The 25,196-nt window shown below is 34.9% G+C and overlaps 1 protein-coding gene across 1 annotated transcript in view; it reads right to left on the reverse strand.

The window, feature by feature from the left end:
• LOC145279764 (peroxidasin-like) overlaps positions 1 to 25,196 on the reverse strand; it is a 287,271-nt gene that overhangs the window by 97,074 nt on the left and 165,001 nt on the right. Inside the window, exons 3-4 of the mRNA XM_080131073.1 lie at positions 22,111 to 22,182; positions 1,653 to 1,724 (exon numbers count right to left, since the gene is read on the reverse strand). Coding sequence (XP_079987199.1) covers positions 1,653 to 1,724; positions 22,111 to 22,182 — 144 coding nt within the window. The remainder of the gene's footprint in view (positions 1 to 1,652; positions 1,725 to 22,110; positions 22,183 to 25,196) is intronic.

Here is a 25,196-nt window from a genome sequence, read left to right on the forward strand (position 1 = left end):
AACCATGAATTAAACATGCACCATGAAATTAATAACAATCAATATCAGGAGTTATTTTATATATTAAAAAATATAAAGAAAAAGGGCAGGGGTACACGAATGCTACCCATGTAGCGAAATACACATCGGCTCCGATGTTGTACATTGTTTTCAAGTCTAATTATGTTCGCGGGACTATAAACCATTCACAAAATTTTGTGAATCCGCTTACTGGTGTTTGCACCAACAATATTAAAGCCTACTGGTCTCGTATTAAAAGAAGACTGAAATACATATCGGGATCAGTAGAAGAAATTAAATGATCTCATGTCGATGAGGCCATGTATAGAGAGGCTTATAACATGAAAAGTGAAAAAGTATTAGATAATTTTGAAACATTTTTAGAGCATGTTCATGAAAAATATGGTAATTAAGAAAAAATCCCAATAAGTTTTGGGGAAAAAAACATGTTTTGAAAATTGAAATTTTAGTTTTTATTTTTAAATAAAAAATAATTATTAAAACAAAAACAGTAGTGTTCTCGTCGTAGTTTTTATTTTATTCAAGAAAATAAAAGGTACTCATGCACTTATTGAGCCGTGCTGAAATAATGACATTATTTAGAAAGCCATTCTTAACATGTGGACGGGAGGCTGTTGTGTACCTATTCTGTACTTTCACCTAACAATTTAATAAAAAACAGGTATCATAAAACTTTAATTAAACTTGAAACGCGGATCAATAAATGCACTAGCACCAAATAACATGTCACTGTGTTTCGATCTACAACATTCCATGAAAGGTACGTACACGCTAAAGCTTTTTGTTTATCGCCACAAAAACTGTTAATTTTGACTTTCGTCAATTTTCCTTTAAAAAATAATTAGAAACTCTTCAAACATTGGGCGAGGCACTTAAATCATCAAAAAAATAAAAAAATAACGGTAACATAAGTGCATAAGCACCAAATTTTTTATTTTTTGTTTTGCTTTGCTTTGCTTTCATTTTGTTTGTTTGTTAAATCCGGCCAAAAATAAATAAATAAATAAATAAATAAAAATAACAAAAGAATGCAAAAACAATAAGAAAAAAAGGATATCGCAAAACTTTAATTAAACTTGAAAATAATATTTAAAAATAGCGTGGATTCCATTTTGACTTTCACCAATTTTCCAGTTAATAATTACATAAACTCCGGCTAAAAAAAAAATATCCAAACAGATAAAGTCATAATAACAAAAATCGGTGAAGCTTAGATAAGTAGGTCCGCAGACGAGCCTCGTTCTGACATTAGGAAAATTTAGGTTAACAACCGGTGAAGCTACCGAAAAGTAACCCTTTTAAATTAACATGGATATAAACAATTTCTTAATTTTTGGGTTTCGATCCTGGCTTGAGGTAGTTGCTTGTATAGCCGCACTGATGAGCTGTGAAACAGTGAAACAATACTGTATGTGGATTACTATATATATTCAAATCTAACTGCTTCTTAATTATTATCTTCTCTTTATTTTCTTCCGACCACTATGTTATAGCAGCATATACAAAATGGCGACACCCAGTTTCGAAATAATCCCCCAAATATGGTCAAGTACAAAATCAAATCTTCTCATATTTCAATGTCAAATCTGATTCATCATGCCATCATTGGTTGAGATTGAAAACATACTTACAGTTGTTCCAATTTGTCCAGTTGATTAAAAGTCCCATTATCAATGGTTTCAATCTGATTCTTATACAAGTATCTAAAAATAGAAAAAGGATGTTAATAATAATAAAAATAATAATAATAATAATAATAATAATAATAATAATCGAAAAACCTGAAAAAAAAACAGACTAAGAGAAATTGGAATCAAAGGGAAAACTGAGACTATACAGCAGATGGCAATGGTGAAAACAGTTGAAATCTTAAGGAAAATCCTTGAACGCAAAAATCAACCCACATAAATGCTAAAAGATGGAAGTTGCAACAGAAACAAAACCAGGGATCTGAAACCGCAAGAAATCTCATAAACTGACCCAGCCCCCTCCCTGAAAACACACTCACACATGAACACACCTTGGTTGATACGATACAAAATAGCCGTGAATGGTTAAAGAGAATGGAAAGACCAAAGGGAAAGAACACTAACTTGACCTTGATTGGAAGGAAGCAGAGAGTACTGGGACGTGAGAGAGGTTTATTGCGACCTGAATCACATAGAAGACCAATGATCGTTGCCAGCAAGAAATCAAAGATATAGCAGAAAATTATTTGCAATGGTTAAAGAAAGAGGTGGTGAGTACTGGAAATCTGGAGAGGACTAATTGTCACTCAAATTCCAGGAGAATACGACTGATTAATGTCAGTATGCAATCACTGATAATGTGTGAAAAATCCTAGTAAGTAAATAATAATGATAATAATAATACTACTAATAATAATACTAATAATAATAATACTAATAATAATGATACTACTACTACTACTACTAATAATAATAATAATAATACTAATAATAATGATACTACTACTACTACTACTACTACTACTAATAATAATAATAATGAATAATTAGAAGAGTAGAAAGTAAATCTTTAGTTTACTTTAAGCAGCCTTGTAACTCTTGCTTCACTTAATAAGAGTTTAGAGTCAGAGGGCAGGATTGGACAAGAGCCTAAAAGATATCGTCTCCACATTTGGAAGCTGGGAGAAACACACCCTTAGAATAATGTAAAAATCAAAATGAGCCGTCACAAACTTCAAAACGCAAATAAAGTTATATCAAATATATAATATATTGTTGTTGTTGTTGTTGTTGGTTTCCTTCAACGGAAGATGGACTAGGATAATGAGAAGAGAAGACAACACAATGAAGAGAGGTATGTTTTTTGTCTGTGTGCTACACAGACTGATGTTAATGAACTGCTTTATTGTATGTGTTGCACACCCACATTGCACAAGATAAATGCCTCCCAAACACATTGACCATGATAGACACTTTTGTTGACACACACATAATAACACCCATAGTATACATAGAAATATACAACATTTTATCCTCTACTCCTCACATTCTATAAGCGATGTTTCTGATAAAAGGGAAAATAATTGCTGTTTTCTGGATTAGAATTTATCCATATAACACTTATTGTTAGTGCTATGGGGTTAAAGGGTAATAAACGAAGGAACACAGGATTTGTAGAAACGCAACATGTATTCACATAATATTACAGGCAAAGTCGAGTTGAGAATACCATTGCTCAGCGGTAGCACATTTGCACACGTCAAGCTTGGTCGCATGCCAATCAGACTGCCAGGCACCGGTCTCGATACCGGAAGTGACGTCACCAACAGAAGTGACGTCATGAGATAGTCCACTAATCCCCTGGAGGGGCGGCTCCACCATCCCCCTCCCAAGCTTTTTGTTCGTAAAAGCTGTCAGTACCTCTTCCTTTTAGGGTTTACCATCAATGGCTTGGTAACCTTTTTCTTACGGAACGACCGCCGTAGTTCAAGTGTTGGTTGAGGAGGTTCAAGATCAAAAGCTTCAAAGACAGTATCTATCGGCTCATCTGTGTACAGTAATACAAACCCCGATTGCTTTTTAATTTATTTACTTATTGCTAATTGCTTTTTAATTTCAATCTATTATCACTGTTTTGCTTTTGCATTAAAAAGAAAAACAGTGATAATAAACTGAAATGAAAAAGCAATTAGCAACTAAAAGCAAAACAATTGCCGTGACTGATCCGTTTTAAAAGAGCTCATCTAAGACAGTTTATGTCAGTACTTATCTTGACTTGTAATAAAATTTTATAACTTTCATTTGGCCGTTCAGTTTTAAATATAGCATTGAAACTAATGTTTGTTTGGAACTATCGTATTGCACAAAGCACAAGCCATCACTGTCAGCTGTTGTAGATTTGCAGGCTAGATCAGCCACCCCCACTACGCTGACAAGTTCCTAATTTGGCCTTGTAATTTCTAAAATCAGCACTACAGGTAGTAATAAAGCATTTAAATTCCAGGGATGTGCGTGAAAATGTTAGTCTCCCAATAAGGAATGGATAGATATATGTATGTGCAGTGATATGAGAATTCTTATGACAGTTTTCTAAACCTTACTACTTTCGGGCTGTCTTATGATAAATTGGAAGCAGGTGTTTTGTTTGTAAGAGCATCACTAGAAGCCTTGCAGAGCTAATGAACTCTTTCTTATTTTTATGTCAGTTCTTTTTTTATATACAATATAGTCACCACTTATCAAGGCCGGAAAGCCAATCAAGAATAAGAGTTAATGAGTGCCAGATGAGACAACACTGTGATAAACAGTGATCGTGGAAATTAGATGAGTTCATTTATTTTAGAAGACGGTTCATCAGGAACTTGTTTACATTTGACTTGAAAACAACCATGTTATAGTCAGCTGGGAAGTAACTCCACAGTATTGTGTTTTACAGATGAGTAGTTCTGGAAAAAAAAACTCTGTTCATGGAAATTTCTTTTAGTTTTAGAAAAAGATAGAAAGTGAGGATTTACTACTCTTAGATAGGTTGCCTTCATCATGGTTGAAGAGCATCATCTATCCCATGTAGGGTAACCCTCTGAAATATCAGAGGGAAGCTAGCAAGTGATACATTTTGCCCAAGGATAACCTGGAACTGTGGAAGGCTCCTAGGCATTTGGAGTGGAGTAAGTTTATTGTTTACTGGCTGAGTCGTTCTGACTGGGGAATGTCAATGGAGCTGCCCAGGCATTTTATATGAGGCCTGAGTGCTTCTTCTTTATAGGCTCTGGCTCAACTATTTCGACCTTTCCACCTTGTGTCACATCTTCCCGCGATTGAAAACAAGTAAATAATCAGGAAGTAAATAATCAGTTCATTCGCCCATGTGTTTTGAATGGTTGTAAGATTAACACTTGTTTTTTGGACAGATGTTGGTGAAGAGAAGAACTATTGGTACTGCTGATACTAAGAATGAACATCTATTTCCAGTGAAGAGAATAAAAAGAACAACTATTGCTGATACTAAGCACAAACGTCTTTTCTGTTATGGGTGAAGAGAAGAAATGGAAAAAAATAATCTGAAAACTGGAATTTTGTGTGTTCTTTCAACTTTAAATAATTTAGGTGACTCAAATAGGGATTAATTAACCGAGCACATCATTCAAGCAGTTGTAGAATCTCTAGTTTAACAACAATCGATGAAATAGATGGAAGTATCATTTGACTGAACCTACACAAGAGACAAGTTGCATTGGACATCGGCTGGAGAAAACAACCAAGAAACACCTATATAGCCAAATTACTCTTATCTCGGTAAGAGAGAGAGAGAGAGAGAGAGAGAGAGAGAAGGTGGGCTTTGGCTTGCTGGTCATTTCTGAATAGGTATGTAAGTCAAAACTTACGCGTGACACTATAGAATAAAAAACTCAGTTAAGAGACCTCATCATGCTTACAGCTGACCGACTTGTATTTGACTCAAGATGCTCTCTAGAGCAGTGATCGCCAACCAGTGGTCCATACAAAATCAACCAGTGGTCCATACAAAATCAATCAGTGGTCCATACAAAATCAACCAGTGGTCCATGCAAAATCAACCAGTGGTCCATGCAAAATCAATCAGTGGTCCATACAAAATCAACCAGTGGTCCATACAAAATTAACCAGTGGTCCATACAAAATCAACCAGTGTTCATACAAAATCAACCAGTGGTCCATACAAAATCAACCAGTGGTCCATACAAAATCAACCAGTGTTCATACAAAATCAACCAGTAGTCCATACAAAATCAACGAGTGTTCATACAAAATCAACTAGTGGTCCATACAAAATCAACCAGTGTCCATACAAAATCAACCAGTGATCCATACAAAATCAACCAGTGTCCATACAAAATCAACGAATGGTCCATACAAAATCAACCAGTTATCCATGCAAAATCAACCAGTGTTAATGCAAAATCAACCAGTGGTCCATACAAAAAACCAGTGTTCATACAAAATCAACCAGTGGTCCATAAAAAATCAACCAGTGGTCCATAAAAATCAACCAGTGTTCATACAAAATCAACCAGTAGTCCATAAAAAATCAACCGGTGTTCATACAAAAAACCAGTGTTCATACAAAATCAACCAGTGGTCCATACAAAATCAACCAGTGATCCATACAAAATCAACCAGTGGTCCATACAAAATCAACCAGTGTTCATACAAAATCAACCAGTGGTCCATACAAAATGAACCAGTGTTCATACAAAATCAACCAGTGGTCCATACAAAATCAACCAGTGTTCATACAAAATGAACCAGTGGTCCATACAAAATGAACCAGTGGTTCATACATAATGAACCAGTGTTCATACAAAATCAACCAGTGGTCCATACAAAATCAACCAGTGGTCCATACAAAATCAACCAGTGGTCCATAAAAAATCAACCAGTGGTCCATAAAAATCAACCAGTGTTCATACAAAATCAACCAGTAGTCCATAAAAAATCAACCGGTGTTCATACAAAAAACCAGTGTTCATACAAAATCAACCAGTGGTCCACACAAAATCAACCAGTGATCCATACAAAATCAACCAGTGGTCCATACAAAATCAACCAGTGTCCATGCAAAATCAACCAGTGGTTCATACAAAATCAACCAGTGGTCCATACAAAATCAACCAGTGATCCATACAAAATCAATTGATGGTTCATGCAAACGCAACTGATGGTCTATGAAAAATCAACTGATGGTCTATGAAAAATCAACTGGTGGTCTATGAAAAATCAACTGGTGGTCTATGAAAAATCAACTGGTGGTCTATGAAAAAACAACTGGTGGTCTATGAAAAATCAACTGGTGGTCTATAAAAAACAACTGGTGGTCTTTGAAAAATCAACTGGTGGTCTATGAAAAATCAATTGGTGGTCTATAAAAATCAACTGATGGTCTATGAAAAATCAACTGGTGGTCTATAAAAAATCAACTGGTGGTCTATGAAAAATCAACTGATGGTCTATGAAAAATCAACTGGTGGTCTATGAAAAATCAACTGATGGTTCATGAAAAATCAACTGATGGTTCATGAAAAATCAACTGGTGGTTCACGCAAAATCAACTGATGGTTCATGCAAAATCAACTGATGGGTCATGCAAAATCAACTGATGGTTCATTAAAAATCAACCGATGGTTCATGCAAAAGCAACTGATGGTTCATGAAAAATCAACTGATGGTTCATGAAAAATCAACTGATGGTTCATAAAAAATCAACTGATGGTTCATGCAAATGCAACTGATGGTCTATGCAAATTCAACTGATGGTTCATGAAAAATCAACTGATGGTTCATGCAAAATCAACTGATGTTTCATGAAAAATCAACTGATGGTTCATAAAAAATCAACTGATGGTTCATGCAAAATCAACTGATGGTTCATGAAAAATCAACTGATGGTTCATGCAAAATCAACTGATGGTTCATGAAAAATCAACTGATTGTTCATGCAAAATCAACTGATGGTTCATGCAAAAGCAACTGATTGTTCATGCAAAAGCAACTGATTGTTCATGCAAAAGCAACTGATTGTTCATAAAAAATCAACTGATGGTTCATGCAAAATCAACTGATGGTTCATGAAAAATCAACTGATGGTTCATGCAAAATCAACTGATGGTTCATGAAAAATCAACTGATGGTTCATGCAAAATCAACTGATGGTTCATAAAAAATCAACTGATTGTTCATGCAAAATCAACTGATTGTTCATGCAAAAGTAACTGATGGTTCATGCAAAATCAACTGATGGTTCATGCAAAAAAAAAAACTGATGGTTTGGGAAAAATCAACTGATGGTCCACAGAAACATAAACAAAAGTCACAAATGTAATACCTGAATAAACTCCAAATTTTCAATTTGATTCATTTCAATAATTACACTATAACTTTGTTTTCATTTTACTTCATGAAGTTCTCAGAAATCAAAGGTCTCCTTTTTTTCTCGCTAATATTTTGGGGTATTTGTGAAAATGAACAAACGATGCAGTTTCATGCCTTAAGACATGTATATTTGAATTAAGCACCATAGAAAACCACTATATAGACATACATATCAAGTTTTTGAGTAATATGAAAAAAGAGCTCCAAAAAGGCATGTCTTTTAGCCCTAAAAGTCCCAGAAGGTTGCGAACCAGAATTTTGCCAGGGTCACCCATACTGAATTTATATTAAGAAAAATGGCCTCCACATTTTGGCCAAGTTTCAGGAAAATCTAATGGATGAATCAAACGCTATGGGTAAAAAAAGTGTAATTTTAGCCATTTGGGGGCATTTCTGACCTCTTTTGGGGACGCTGAATCCAAGTGTAAATGGATAACAGTGCAGTTTCAGGCTTTAACACAAGTATATTTGAGTTGACCACTGTGAAAAATCACTATATAGTCAGACATATCAAGTTTTTGTTGAGTAATATGAAAAAAGAGCCACAAAAAGGGGCATTTTTAGCACTGAAATTCCCCGGGGATGCAAACCAGAATTTTGCTATTATGGGACAAAACGTGTCCTTTTTTGGCCATTTTTTACCTCTTTTGAGCACATGGGGTCGCAACGGGAATTTTCTCAAAAAATTTTTATTTTCCTTTGCAAATCTATTTAATGAAATACAATTTGTGGCAAAATTTCAGGAAAAACTAATAGACAATTATCTGGCAATCATCCGAACTAACGAACACACGGATGCATGGACGCCACTGAAAACATAGGTCCTTCTCCGATAAATCGGGGAACTAAAAACTGTTTTGTTCAATAAGAGGCCATTCTTTTCAGACACTACCTCCTTTGTTTAGAGGCGGAAAAGTATTATTGGATTTTGGGAAATGGTTTGGTTTGGTTTTTTACCTGACATGTCCTCATTTGTGAGAGAATGTTGACAGGAAGGAATAGGTTATTTTTATCACCAGAACAGAATGCCATATTTGGGAGAGTTGTTTCACACTTTAAACTGATCCTGTGTTTAACGTTACTTTATGAGGTGGGTATATTTAGGTCAGTTCCAAATGAAAGTTTAGCTGTGGTCTATGAAAATAGAATCTTCTGATTATACAGCCATGACAATAGCAAGTTTGATTTAAAAAAAAAAAAAGAAAACGTTGTGTTGTTTGATATTTTTTGAATAAAACAAATCAAATCCTTCCAAACATTACCTCCTCCAAAAAGAAATGGAATAGATAGGTATATTACCTGTTGCCTAAGGCATTAATTCTTGAAGGGGTACTGATAGAGCTATATAAGTATTTTGTTTCCACAGAGTATTTTAGGAGAATTGCATTTTCCCCATATTCACAATCAACCTTGTGTCTAATTTTGCCCTTTTGAGGAAACAAATAAACAGGGTGTTATATTCCTAAATACTTAGGAAATAAAGACAAACGTGAGTTACACCGAGTGGTATGTGTAATGGGGTTTATTTATAATACAGAAACGTAAGGCTGCTCGCCTAAGGTAAATAGAAGTACATAGTAACAAGTATGGGGAAGAAAGTCTGATAATCAACACGTAAGACTATCCGTCTTACTGCGACTGCTTGTCTGCCGCTGTCTGCCAAACAGTCCAATATATATATACAGTTTGTAACCGGTGTATAGCCAGTTATGTTCCTTCACAACACCTCCCCTTGAAGCTGAAATCTTCCTGATTTTAGCTTAAATACCTCTTCCTTTTAGGGTCAGGGCTTAATCTCCTGGTAACTTTTCTCTTTCTTGCGCTTTTCCTTCTGGTCAGCGTTACCCGGGGTAAAGGTTTCTGTCCAGCCCGTATGGTCGGTTCAGGCGAAATATTCATTGTTTGCGGTACACACGCTGGTTTTGGTATATCAAAAATATCGCACAATGTTTCCATTGGTGTCTCTTCCACATTTGGAGACAGTCTGGGACGTATTTGATTTCTGTGTCTTTTGCAGACAAAACTTAATCCTTGGATGGTATAGACCATGCTCCCAATCCTTTTTTTGATAATACCTTCAACCCACTGATTTCGTCCATTTTGAAAATTTTTGAAATATACATTTTCACCTGGGGAGAAGCACTTGGTATTAAGGTTTTCTTTTTTGAAAACTTTCTTTTTCTCTGGTAGCAGCCTATCGAAGACAGATCTTATCTTTCTTGCAAACATTAGCTCAGCCGGGGAAGAATTGACATTATTATTAGGATTTGGTGTCACCCTGTAAATTGCTAAAAATGTTTGAATACATTGTTCGTCTGTGTCCGTAGTAAGATTTTTCTTAAGTGCCCTTTTAAACGTATCTACAAATTTTTCGGCCAATCCATTCGATCGTGGATGGTACACAGGTGTTGTCATATGTAGAATATTTAGTGAGTCACAGAATTCTTTGAATTCATGAGCAGTAAATGCTGTTCCATTATCGCTCACTAAGGTTTTTGGCACTCCAAAACGGCTAAAAATTTCATTAAGCGCACTCACAGTGTTTTTTGCTGTTGGATGTCTAAACTTAAATATTTCTGGCCATTTTGAAAAAGAATCTACAATAATCAAGTAAAAATAACCATTTATAGGTCCCGCATAATCAATATGCAGACGTGACCAGGGTAGGTCCGTCTTTGGCCATGGCGTCGTTTTTACTGGAGGATCTCGAGCTGCTAATTGACATCCTCTGCATGTCTTGACACATTTTTCAACTTCCTTGTCCATACCAGGCCAGTACACATATCCTCTCATAAGGGATTTCATTCTCGAAATGCCCGGATGACCTGTATGAAATTCCTTCAGAATTTTCCTCTGTAACGTTAGTGGAATTACGATCCTCTCACCATACATGAGCACATCTTCACAGATGGAAAAAGGCGTTGTTTGATCTACCTTTTTATTTTTTTTTATCCATCCCAATTGATTTTTCATTTTCTTAATGAAAATGTCATTTACTGCCTCTTTTTTTATTTTTTCGAAAGTTACCGGAAGTTCACGTATCATATTACACATTGAACTTGTACATTCACTTTCGTCTTTAAGCGCAGCAATTACCGTTTCTTCGAAACTTTCGCTTCTTTTAGGGATCAACCGTGATAATGCATCTGCGTGTCCTAACTTTTTTGAGGATACATGTTCCATCTTAAACTGATAGTTTAAGAGGGTTACAGCCCATCGCTGTAATCGATTCGCAGTATGCGTGGGAATGCCTTTCTTTGATCCAAATATGGTAAGTAGGGGTTTATGGTCGGTTTGCAAAATAAAAGATCGTCCATGGAGAAATCGATTGTACTTTGTAATTCCAAATATTATCGACAGCGCCTCTTTTTCAATTTGGCTGTAATTTTTCTCCGCTGCAACCAACGTTCTTGAAGCATGGGCGATAGCTTTTGTCCTACCATCCTCATACTTGTGAAGTAATACAGCGCCAACACCGTAATCACTGGCGTCCGTTGCTAGTATTAGTTCCTTTTCTGGATTGAAATGTGCCAATGCTAAGTCTGACAGTAGACATCTTTTGATATTTTGGAAAGCAGATTCACATTCCTTATTCCAGTTCCATTTAACACCCTTTTTCAGTAACTCATTAAGAGGAGCTCTTAAATTATGTATGTTAGGGATGTAAATTGCATAGTATTGAACTAATCCCAAAAACGATTTTAATTTTGTCACTGAATCTGGAGCAGGCATCTTTTCAATTGCTTCAGTCCTTTGTGGATCCGGTCTTCGACCCTCTTTGTCGATTATTTGACCTAGATATTTAATTTTTTTCATAAAAAAATCGCATTTTTCTGGGCTCAATTTAAAACCAAATTCCTGTATTCTTTTGAATACTTCTTTTACATGCTTCTTATGATCTTGCAAATTTTCACTTTTAATTAGGATATCGTCAAGGTAGGCCATTGAAAATTCCAACCCTGCCAGCATCGTGTCCATAATTTGCTGGAAAATAGCAGGAGCAACCTTTAATCCAAAAGGAAGCCTCTTTAGCTTAAAAATGCCCTTATGAGTATTTATGCCTAAGTATTTGGAGCATTCATCGCTGATCTTAATTTGCAAGTAAGCATCTGAGAGGTCTATCTTAGAAAAAATTTTTCCTCCGTTAAGCTTAGAGAACAGATCTTCTGCGGACGGAAGGGGATAATTATGGTCCAATAGACAGTCATTTAAACCCGTTGAAAAATCTCCACAGACCCTTATTCTGTTATTTTTTTTCTTTACATACACGGTTGGACTTGCCCAATCTGTGTGGTTAACTTTTTCAATGACTTCCAGTTGTTGAAGTCTATCCAACTCTTTTTCGATTGCGTCCATCGCTGAAAAAGGCACATTCCTTTTAGGTTTGAATACTGGAGTGGCATTTTTCTTTAATTCAAATTTTGCCTCTGTCTTAATACAGAGTCCTAGTCCTTCGGCAAAAACATTGGGAAATTCAGTTTTCAAATCCTTCAGGAAGTCTTCCCTTTGGTTTGCTTTTTCTGCAGTTAAAACGTTACAAAACGAATTTATGGGTTTCTCCCATAAATTAAACAGGACAATCCAATCTACCCCAAACAGGCATGTATTCTTTCCTGGTACGACGTACACTTTGGATTTATGAGTCTGGTTAGCGAATGTCACTTTGCATTTTAATTCTCCCTTGAACTCTAATCTTTTGCCGCACACACTTCTCGCCGTCTTTCTGGTTTTCGTTAATTCAGGTCGACCTATCCTTTTCCATATATCTTCATTTATAATACTAATATCTGCACCGCTATCCAGAAGCAATGTAACCAGATGTCCATTTATCCGAACATCAACATATTTCCGTCTGTCGCAGCTTTTTTCTTTATTCATGCGAAGCGTATTTACATTATCGGTCCCTTGTCTTTTCTTCTGGGCACAGTATGTTCCCTTGTGACCTCTGAGACCACATTCATAACATATTTTGTTCCTAAACCAGCAGGTCTTATTGTTGTGTCTTAAACTACCACAACATTTACACTTTAGCTTTGGGTCTTTGTATCCTTTAAGGATCCTGTGTTCTTGGAACCTGGACTTTCTTGTGGTCCCTTGCCTTTTTACTTGCTGCACCTTAAAAATATTTTTCTCTTCAATGCGAGTGTTGTCTTTCTTTATGTTAATCAGACGTTGACACTCTTCAGTGACTTTTTGCAATGTTATGTTAGGATCCGCCTCCATAATTGTTAGGATCCGTGAACGTATATCTTTGTCCCTTGGTGCTGTGAGACCTTGTACAAAGATTAAACATTTAAATTGGTCTGCGGAAATTTCATTCAATTTAAATGATTCGCATAAACAGTTCACAGTGCAAGCATATTCTAGATAGTCTTCAGCTTCTGCCTTCTGAATGTTCAAACATTTGTATCTAGAGTGAAATAGGCTATCCCTTTTATCAAATATTTTCGACAAGGTACTAATTGTTTCCTCGAACGAAACCTCCTCCGGTTTTTTTGGTAGAATTAGATTTGCATACTTGGTGTTTTCATCAGTACCCAGTTTTTGTAGTAGCAGGGTAACTTTTTCCTCATCGGTCCAGTCTAAACATCTTTTCGTAAAAATTGTTTCGTATCTTCTGTAGTATGCAGGGAAAGTAACACCAGTATCCGGGGAGTAACGAAATTCCGTTAGTGAATTTGAAATACCCTCGGCAGAAAAATTAGTCTTCTTCCCGGTCGACGTTAGAATTAGCTTTTCTAAATTCTTTTGCTGTGTCGACATTTGTCGTTGTAGTATGTTTGTTTGTTCTTGTTGTGCCTCTAAAGTTTTTTGTGTTCTTTCTTGTTGTTGTTGCAGCTGTTGCTGTAGCTGTTGTTGTTGAATTTGTTGTTGTTGTTGTTGTTGCGCTAAAAATTGTTGAGTCATTTTTGTCTGTTCCTGGATGCTAAGGGCTAGAGCCTTAGTTAACTCTGCTAATTGTTCCATGTTAGCTTCTAGTACAAAAATGTCTTTTCGAATTCTACACAATAATTCCAAAGAAAAATCGTAAATTTACGTATAACGTAAATTAGTAGCAATATGCAGACACAACACGTTTCAACAAAGTTCATCCATAGTAATTCAACAGGCTTTGTAAAATAATTCTTTTTTTTTTTTTTTTTTTTTTTTTTTCAACAACGTAAGTTCATACACAAAATATTTCTTACTTCCCACGACAAATAGTTCCAATTATTTATATAAAGGCAATAACAAACAATTAATTTTCCAAAAAAAAAAAAATATATGGCTGCCGTTCCCACGTGGCATAAAATGGTACAATAGTCGTTGTATTTATATTTTTTCTTTCGAAACTCGTAATCCTTTAGTGTAGTTTCGAATTCAACTTGCGACCATTTTTTTTTTTTTTTTTTTTTACTTGTCAAAATAAATATAAATTCCACTTTACCTTGAACATGTTTCTATAATTTCTTGTGAGTTCTTTACGAAGAAAAATCCGTACTTTTCGCTACTTTAGGTAGGAAAAATTTTTAAATTCATTGACGCACGTGGTCAAAAATCCTTGTGTAGTTTTTTTTTTTTCGTAAAACAAAAAATCCTTGCATTGTACACAGTCCTTGGTACGGTAATTTATCTCTGTTAAGAGAAAGAACATCCTTTCGTCGCCATTGTTATATTCCTAAATACTTAGGAAATAAAGACAAACGTGAGTTACACCGAGTGGTATGTGTAATGGGGTTTATTTATAATACAGAAACGTAAGGCTGCTCGCCTAAGGTAAATAGAAGTACATAGTAACAAGTATGGGGAAGAAAGTCTGATAATCAACACGTAAGACTATCCGTCTTACTGCGACTGCTTGTCTGCCGCTGTCTGCCGCTGTCTGCCAAACAGTCCAATTTATATATACAGTTTGTAACCGGTGTATAGCCAGTTATGTTCCTTCACAACACAGGGGAAAATAATCTACGATATAGCAAATAATGAGGGTGGAAAATTAATTTCCCAAATAAGAAGAGAAGAATTAGAAGATAACAAACCGACTATTCTGTTCTTTCGTTGAGAAGTCGTGACAGCGGTCCCCCAAACGTGTGGCTAGAAATCCAACAATCGTCAAAAGTCACAATCCTACTTCTCAACTCTGGGTGCTTTTATATAGCCTATCTTCCCCGTTTGCATGTGTGCGGCGAGATTTCGCGAGACCACAACTTATAAAACCACAGGTTCCATCTTTAATCTTTCTCTCTGACTTTATCGCCCGATCTTCCCCGACACACACACACGTGGTAAGACTTCTGTTTTCTTTAACTTAAGACAACATCTTCAATGATTTTGTTGATAAAGAAAACAGTTTTGAATTGGTTTCATCTTTTACAAAGAAAAAAAAAATGTTATCAGTACAAGGGGGATAACTTAGACTAAACTTGAAAATTACTCAAGGGAGATAAATGCCATATTATCTTGTAATTGATATATATTGTTATCTGTAGCGAGACAGAATTTTATTGAAATTGAAGAGGGTTTTCTTTTTCTTTCTTTTTTTTTCCGGTATCCTAGCTAACCTACTCACTAACATAAAGATAATATCACATTCATGATGGCAACAGGAGGTCATTTTCCAAAACATTTCCATTTGCAATAAAAATGGTGGAATCAAGATATTTATTTTTTCATGCGTCATATTTTCAGAACATTTATTAATTTTTCTATTTAGTCAAATTTTAAAGTTGCATTGAAATTTACAAAATAAAAATATGTAATATTTGCTAAGAACTAAAAATAAAATAAACTTGTTTAGTGTGTAAAAAAAACTGGTTACACATTTTTATTAATAAACAAATTTATGCATTTTTTTTTTTTTTTTTTTTTACAATAGCAATATATTTAAGAAACTTCGGCGCTTATGGCAACAAAAATTCCGATCTAGGAGAGATAACCGGTATAAACATAGCAAAAAAAAAAAAAAAAAAAAAAAAGCATATTTTGCAAGGTATAATTTGGGACGCTTATTAACGCACACAAAACAAAAGTAAACAACCTGTTACAATGAAATGATGTTAATTAATCAAGAAAAATTAAATAAACTTGTTAATTAACAAAAAAAAAAAATAAATAAAAAATAAAAAACATCACATATTGCTCCCTGATGACAATAATTATACGGGGAGAATACTTCTCCCTTTCCCCTTTTTCCACAATGTGATTAAAGTGAAACTTCTATTTCCCATGTGTTATACATATTTTCTTTGTGATAAAATTTTTTTTAAAGAGTTTTACTAAAAGGAAAATTTTCATATGTAAAAAAACAAAGTGTAAAAAACAATTATAACACATGAAAAATGGAAGTTTCTTCAACAGTCTATTGCTATTGTAAAAAAATTTGTATAAATTTATGTTTATTTATAAAATATGTGTGACCACTTTTTTCACACTGTATATATATGTGCGTGTATGTGTGTGTATGTATTTATATGTAAATAAATATGGAGAGATAGATTGATAAATAGATTTATCTCGAGTAAATATAAAAATGTATACATTTAAAGGTATATATTCCTTATGAAATAGTCAAAATTATTATGAATAATAAGCTTTATTATACTATAATTTACATTCCAGTTACAAACAACACTTGGCCTTCGGGACAAGATCAAAGTGTAATATCTGTTCTTCAGATGCTGCACTTCTATTTCTTGTTCTCTTTCGGTGGAGGAGAAATCCTTCACGACTGAGACAATTTTTATTTTTGTACCTTTTCTCCACGTTAAAAAACGACCCTGGTGTCTAACTCTGTCCCGTGGGGAGGCATAGTAAATAGGTACAACAAAGTAAAGCCGCAATCATGATTTTCATTTTTTATTTATTCTTTTTTTAATATATAAGCGAATTTTTATTTTTTTTTCAATAAGCGTCTTACACGTGTTTCATTAGGCATGTAGCCGAAGTTGCCATCACATAAATCATCAGAGATAGCAAAACAAAATATATATATATTAACAATTATTTTTATACTTACAGATACTAGTATTTCATGCTTACACAATTATCAGTGTATGAAGTGACAATTACTGCCGGTTGGGAGATTCGAATCCAGTTTCGAGCTCACTCTCGACTCCATAGACTAGCATTCTACCTTCAGGCTATCAGCAATTAACACAGGAATTGAGGGAAATTAAATACCTATAAATTCCATATCAAACAGAATTCAACGACAGAAAGTCAAGTTGAAATATAAATATCCGACTCGGTTCAAGTAAAATTAATTCTGCCAACAAAACAATTTTGCACCACTTTTGTGTCCCCTAACAAAGATTAAAATCAAGATATAATGATAATAAATTTTGTGTCTAGAATTCTTATTTAAATTTTATTCAAAATTCATTACCTCGATTTTGATTCGAAGACTTGAAATTGTTTAATTACTTAATGATTCAAATTTAATGCAAATCTGAAATATTTAAATGTTTAAATGTAATTTTGCGCCCATATTATGCTCCATACAAATCTTTTAAAATACTCCCAAGAAACTGAAATTTGTAGGATATCTATTATGTTTCATATCCATTGCCCCTTTGCCTGCTTTGTATGAAGTTAAATTTGGACCCCTTATGTACTCGAGGTTATGTTCATAAATTTTTTATCTTCTGATAAGAAGAACTTATCTCTGAAAATTCATGGATTAAGGGTCATTATTTTATATTTCTTGTTTAAACACTTGATGAGTTAATCAATTTTGTAAATTTTCCGGTTTTATTTTCATAATTTCAATGTTTCTCATATATATATATATATATATACTAGTAAAGATACCTGCGCTTTGCGTAGGATTTTGCTGTATGGTGGCTGCTTTGTGGGCACCCTTGCAGTAAAAGGATGTTGCAAGAGCAACTATTGCTTGTGGTGTTTAAAAATTTTTTTTAACTATCTCCTGATGTGACTGAAATCCAACTACGAACTTCAAAGCAAATAAGTTATATCAAAGTTAACACTTATATGGTTACACATAAAAATTGAAGCAATTACAAATAATTGCAATGGTTAAAATTTGCTTAGTATCACAAACACATTTTTATCAAAGGTATAGCAAAGATACCCCAAACTGGTGTGCACTATGTCTAGTTGGGGAAGTTTATGAAGAGGCGCACCAAATATGACCTCAATCTTTGGCCTTGAAAAATAATGTGCATCATCCCTAGGTTGGAGACCATCATAATCGGTCCAGTGGTGTGGGCTATAGGAGAGTATATATACATAGGCTATGACCTTGACCTTTGACCGTTACCTTGGAAAATGGTGTGCACCATCCCTAGTAGTATAATCTGTTCATTTGTGTGGGCTGTAGGAGAGTTGTGTATACACACACACACACACACACACACACACACACACACACACACACACACACGCTACTACTACTTATATAAAAAAATGAACAACAGTTCAAAACTATATATCGCTAAAAAATAAAAACAAATCTTACATTTAAAAGCGATAAAAACCATGCATGATATCTGACAAGGCATTGTGGTTCATTGGTAAAACGCCAGACTGCTGATAGTGTAGTTGTGAGTTCGATCCTTGTTGAGGGTTGATCCATGCTGATAACGAGTGATACCAAGAAACATGGGTTCATGGATATATTTTATGCACGTAAAAATATTTAAATAAAATATTTAAATATTTAATCTATCCATATATCTATAAAAATGAACGTGTCCGTGTATCTGTCTGTGTGTGTATATTTCCTACGCAATAACTGTCAATTTTAAGTCTACAGACTCGAAATTTGATATACAGGGTACTGAGATTTGGGAAAATCTATGTGATCGGTTTTCGGCCAGAAATTTGGCTGTTAAGGGATCAAAGTTCAACGATTTGACCTTTGAGAACTCTACCAAACTTCTCCGACAATTTTGGGTCTAAACACTTGAAATTTTAGATATAGGCTCTTTGGACATGGATCTAACTTAATAACTTGATTTGAGCCCAAAACAATAAATGTTAAGGGGTCATAATAGAGGTCAAAGTTAAAAAAAATTTGACCTCTGCGGTCACTACCAAATTACTCAGATAATTTCTGGTCTAAACATTTGAACTTTTGCATAAAGGGTATTCAGAGATAGGGCAAGCTTTTTCATCGGTTTGGGTCGAAAATTTTTAGTTACGAATATATAAATGTATGTATGTTTGCATGTCTGCCCAACACTTTCGACAGAGGCGACGGATTTTCTCAGGATCAGTATCGTTTTTTTGAAAGTCATCCTCTCCTTTTGATTGTCTAGCCTTGATTTTAAAAAATGTCACTTCCAGTTTGGTGGTCGTAACAGCATAGACGTCAGGTTTTTTCCCCGTTCTTTTCCTCCTTTGCGGTTTAGGCTCGAGCCTGCCTTCCTACTGCCACATTTTTTTTTTGCTCAACATACACATCCAAACACCCGGGAAACACCGGGCTGAAATGCTAGTACATAATAAAATAAATAAAAATATGTCCCGTCAAAATAAAGAAGGAAGGGTGACGCCAAAAAAAAACAACCCCCCCCCCCAAAAAAAAAAATAAAGGTGAAGGAAGAAAGAATAAAATACAAAAGTAAGCAACGATTCAGAACTGCTTATATATCGCTAAATACCAATAGATCTATATATATATAATAGATAGATATAATATATATATAATATATAACATACTAGACATGTCGGTGATCCATTGTGTTACAATAACTACCACTATTTATTCCACTTTGATTTCATTAAAAGTTCATAAAGAAATTCTTTTTGTATAAGTAAAAATAATAAACTGATTTATTTCTACATACACCTTTATTTATAATACAGAAGTAAAGAGACTTATTATTTTGCTATCTAAATTTATTTAAACGCGTGTTTACGGTATGCACGAACACACTATGTAAGTCAGATGAAAAGAGACGGCCACTTTCTTTAAATACTTAAAGAGACATTAAGAAAATTTTAAAAAATGGTTGGGTCAAGGTATAGTCAGAGAGACGAGGAAAAACATAGTGATAGATGGGTAACTGGTCTAATCCTAACCCTAACTCTAACCCCAAACCCGACTGGTCCAGTTAATTACAAATTATGACTAATTATTAAAATTAAAATCGAATTTTTGTCAAATATAAATGAATCCCAAAATTAAGGAATAGCTTAGTAAGCATTTTGTATCGTTAAACTATATAGAGAAAAAGCCTAAAAAAGTAATTGAACTTTCACATCCAGGGTTTATGGCAATCGAGAAGCATCAAGCCTACTTTAAAACGTGTAACCACAATTAGATCAAATCCACTTTAATTCGGACATCCAAGTGAAGCTGAAGAGTCCGGAACAGTCATTTTAAAACGGAATGTTGGAACAATTCCGGGTGATCTAATGAACGCAACCGGGCGTATAAATGTATCGTTTATGAATAAAAGATATTCTGTTCTTATATTGTTTTACAATCAAAAACTTTTCATTGAATTTTTTTCTCATGATGCTTCTTGGAAAAGGATGAAACACATATGCACGTGGATATGAATAAAATAGAAAAATATTTATCCGAATATGGTTTATATCCCACTTTAACTTATGATGCCCCTTTAAGAAAATTAATAACAGACTGTCAATTAAATGTGAAAAGCAGAGTTCTGTGGTGATTGAATGCTAAAGCATAACTGCTTCTAATTGGATTACTACATTCACACATAGGTGTTATTGGACAGTTTTGAATTGGCTGAAAATACTTTCTTTAACACCTTCATGTTAAAAGTCGTTGGCTTTCGGAAGTGACTAAGAGAGCTTATTGGGGGAGGGGGAGTAAAGAATAAGAAGCATTTGCGTTTTAGCATTCATGGAAATTACTTTGCAATTCAAGCACCATAGTGCAATCCGTATGGCTTGGTGAACACTTACGACAGCCTTCTACAAAAATATGTCTGCTTATACAATCATAAACAGAATCTAATTATTCCCCTTTTCCTAATGTGTGTTGGCCTCGTGGTGATTGAATTTCAGACTGGAAGACTAACTTTGTTATGAAATTCGAATTGGTTAAAACGATTTACAATGAAAGAACTTTTTTTTAATCCAATTAAATATTTACCCGAAAGTATCCTGTACCTCTATAAGGCCACCATTCGCCCATGTATGGAGTATTGCTGCCACATCTGGGCTGGTGCATCTGCTACTAGTCTCTCGCTCCTTGACAAGGTTCAAAAGAGAGTCGCAAACCTGATAGGCCCTGAACTGGCATCTAAGCTTCAGCCTCTGTCCCGTCGACGAAATGTTGCATCCCTCTGCCTTTTCTACAAGTATTTTAGTGGTGAATGCTCTGACGAACTGCAATCACTTGTGCCCCCACGACGTGAGCACCCTCGACAAACCCGACAGGCTACTAAATCCCACCCCCACACTGTAGAGATCCCTAGATGTAAAAGATCTTTTTACTCCAATAGTTTCTTCCCCAGAACCGCTAGACTCTGGAATTCCAGGTCCCTGCTTCCCCAACAGTACTGACGTGCAGAAGTTCAAGTGTAACGTGAACCAACACCTTGCTGCCCAAATCCCTACATAGTACCCTAGTAGTTGTTGCCCCTGATAGTAGCCCCCTACACCAAAGTGGCAATTTGCCTTGTTTGGGGTGAAAATGTAATAAAAAAAAAAAAAAATATATATATATATATATATAACAGTTGACAAAATCTTTAAAGTTACACAGCATTTGGCATTTCATATATCAAACATGTTTATACCCATCAATTCACCATTTTTTTTATTATAAGTCTATGGCACTTATATTTGAAAAAAAAAAAAGAAAAAAAATAGAGTAATAAAGTGAAACTATTTAATTTAGAAGTAACATGAGTTTGGAACTTATAAATTACAAGTATGGAAATTACCAAAATAAAGTAATCGTTTTTATAGTAATCAACTGGGAAATGATAATGGTGAAGTGGTTAACGACACAGGTATTCCTCGGAATTCCAAGTTCAAATCCAGTTCGTTTCGCAAACCTGACTTTCACTTAGAATGTTGGCAACCTTCACATTGTTTCTCCTGTAAGAACTCCATGTCTTTCTAGAAGAAATTCTTACTAGAAAAATATCGGGGAAACCAATGAGAATAGAATCTTCGGATTCATATGATGATGAGTAATAAATTTCCGAACGAGAAAGATAACTATAGACAAAAATATTACGTAAAGGACGAACTGAAATAATGACAACGCTTCAATACTTACAAGTGACGCAGTTCTGGCAATCCAGAAAATGCATCTCGGGATAAATATCCAATCTCATTATGATTTAATAACCTGAAAAATAAAATAAACAGATATCAGTATTTTTTATGATTACGTGTTGAGAAAACTGTTTTGTAACAACCGATTTTAATGTCTTTAAAACTAGATGAAAAAAATATCTGAAGGCAGTAAAATAAAAAGAAATTGCAAAACAATTCTGAAAACAGAAAAAATACTATATAAAAAAAAAAAAAAGAAATGTAAAAGATCATTCAAACGTCTTGCAAATGAAGTCTCAAACGTATTTATGGGACCGCTACTCCCCTTCTCGGTACCTCCTCCCAAAAATTAAATTAGAAATGGAAACAGAAAATAAAGCAGATTTGACCCCCCCCCACCCCCCCAAAAAAAACAAAAGATAAAAATGACACCGCCGCAAAAACAAAAAAACTTTTCTTGCTTGGACGATATTCTTCAATAGCGACCCCCCTCCCCCGTCATAAAATTTTGGAAAATCGGAAACGAAACCGGGTTGACTTGTTTTTGCTTGTAAACAACACTATTCAAACTGGTGACCAGGTAATATATAGAGCGAAACATCAGAAATGAAGGTTTTAATATTATAAGAACTGCTTACCAGCAACAATTTTAAATGTGATATTCGTTCAAAACAGGTCTGAATACCTCTAAAAATCAGCTGTTTAATTGTAAGCCTTCATTTTGCTACCAGGCCACAAAAAAATAGCCTTAATTTTGCTTTACATCCTTTCCTTTTTCTGCTTCATTGGAATTCGCTTTCCTCCGCACTCCACAAAAACTAACAAATTTTAACATGAAGATGTTAAATCCAAATAATTTTCAACCAATGGAAATATTTCCAACTCCAAAATATTCAGATGTCACCAGTCGGATAAACGAAAAGTAACCCCTAGAACACATTCTCTACAAACCATCTCGTGCTCCTTTAGACTCCAGTGACTCACATACCAGCTTTATCACTTACCCACACATATGTACGCGCTACAAAAACAAAGGTAACACACATATACACAATACCACGCGACCAAATACACAAAAACGCTCCGAGATGGTCTTTACCAAAGGCAGGGACCATGGCACATATTTTCGGCACTTTTGCAGATCAATATGTCCTGGCAAATAATTTATTTTCATTTTATGAGAGTTCCGTCCGCTGCAAGGAAAGAGTTAGCAAAGTCTCCCTTCCCATGTAAAGAATGGCTTTTTTAAATTTACCGGAGGATATTAATCTGCAAAAGTGCCATATTTGCATAATCTCAAAAATGTGTTTTGAAATTTTTCTGATGGTAGCATGACAGTAACTTGGTAGCTCAGTGGCATAAAACCAAATATGGGGAGCGTTTCTGGTTGTCAGTAAGGAAAACGTTTACGTGGTACATTCTTAAACGTAACTGGGAATTCTGTAATTTATGGTATGAAAAAAAAGTTTCAATTTTGTGTAGTCGAATTGTGCTTTTGTAAAGATATAAAATACTCTTTCCTGTGAGTAATTTTCTAGCACGGTAGAGGGAGCCCACTGTCATTACAGCAGCCTTGACAATGTCCTTAATTTATTTGTTTCAGTCAATGTTGCCTGTGAATGTTAAGCAGAAGAGTTGAAGGGTGCGCTCTCAGGTAGACATATTTGAAAATGCTAATTTTTAATAATTAATATCCCACAATGCATAATACACGAGGTGGCTTCAATAAGTTTCTAAATTTTTCTTTTTTGAAATTCTAGTCCCCTTGGAAGTAATCTCCTTTGGCTGCAATGAACTTGTTGTACCAATCCAACAACTTCTGGAAGGCTCCATGAAAGTCCTCTTGTGTGAGCGTGTCAATGATCATCATCACAGCCTCTTTTATCTTCTCAGTTGTTTCATACGACAGTCTTTAAGGTTTTCCTGGTGCTTAGGGAATAACCAAAAGTCGCAGGGAGCAAGATCTTGGCTATAGGGAGGGTGATGGACTGTCTTGATTCCTATCTCGGCTAAATAGTCTGTGGGAAAGATGGCGTTATGGACTGGTGCACTTGCGTAAATCTTCTGCATCTTAAGTTCCTCACAAATAATTACGTGTACAGTTCCCAGACTGACATCAAACTTTGCACTTATTGTCTCTATGGACCTTATCCATGAACTTCTTTATTTGGATAATCAACTCTGGTGTTCTGACGTCCTTACTCCTCTCACACCTCTCATCCCTCATAGACTCCCTGCCTTCCTTGAATCTCTTATGCCACTCAAAAACTGATGCTCGGTTGATGCAAGAAGGTCCAAAAGCAGTCTGAAGCATTCCATAGTTTCTGTGGCATTTTTTCTAAATTTCAAACAGAATTTTATTGCATATCGTTCTTCTAAAGTGTCCTCACGTCCAAATTACATTTTTGAAATTCACCAGTGGTGGCAATCAGGCTTTAGTAGAGTGTATTCCAATTTCTACTGTAGCTGTTAATTTGAATCTGAAATCATTAAAATTGGTCAGTAATCCCATAAGATGTATAGCAATAACATACTGAATCTTCAAGAGTCTGCGACAATTTTAAATGAAGTCTGGTAACTTATTGCGCCGTATAATCTCCATGATTTGCTATTTAAAAGAATTGTTCATAATGGTATCACTCCCGTCTTTGTAGCTCTTCAACTTTTTTAGTTTAAAATTAAAAATAAATTTTTTTAGCTCAAAAAGTTGATGAGCTACGAAAACGGGAGTGATACCATTATAACGAGCAACCTTTTGTACTCCAAAATTTATTTTCCTACATAGTCACTACCATTCTCAATGCACTATGTGTGTGTGTGTGTGTGTGTGTGTGTGTGTGTGTGTGTGTGTGTGTGTGTGTGTATGCATATCTCGATACCTGACCCAACTTGTTGTAATGTAATCATATAAATACTGCAGAAAGACTTTACTGTAATCCGAATCTTTATTTGGCACGCAAAATATATAAGAATTAACCTTAGAATTATCAGCGATAACTGAAATATGATCTGCGAATGGCGAGAATTTCTCTTCAGATTTGACACCCTAATCTTCAAAAATTCACTAGTCGAAGTACCCATCTCTGC

The sequence above is a fragment of the Euprymna scolopes genome, chromosome 7 (genome assembly GCF_053919585.1).
Source record: "Euprymna scolopes isolate OS-2025 chromosome 7, ASM5391958v1, whole genome shotgun sequence".
NCBI classification, from domain to species: domain Eukaryota; kingdom Metazoa; phylum Mollusca; class Cephalopoda; order Sepiida; family Sepiolidae; genus Euprymna; species Euprymna scolopes.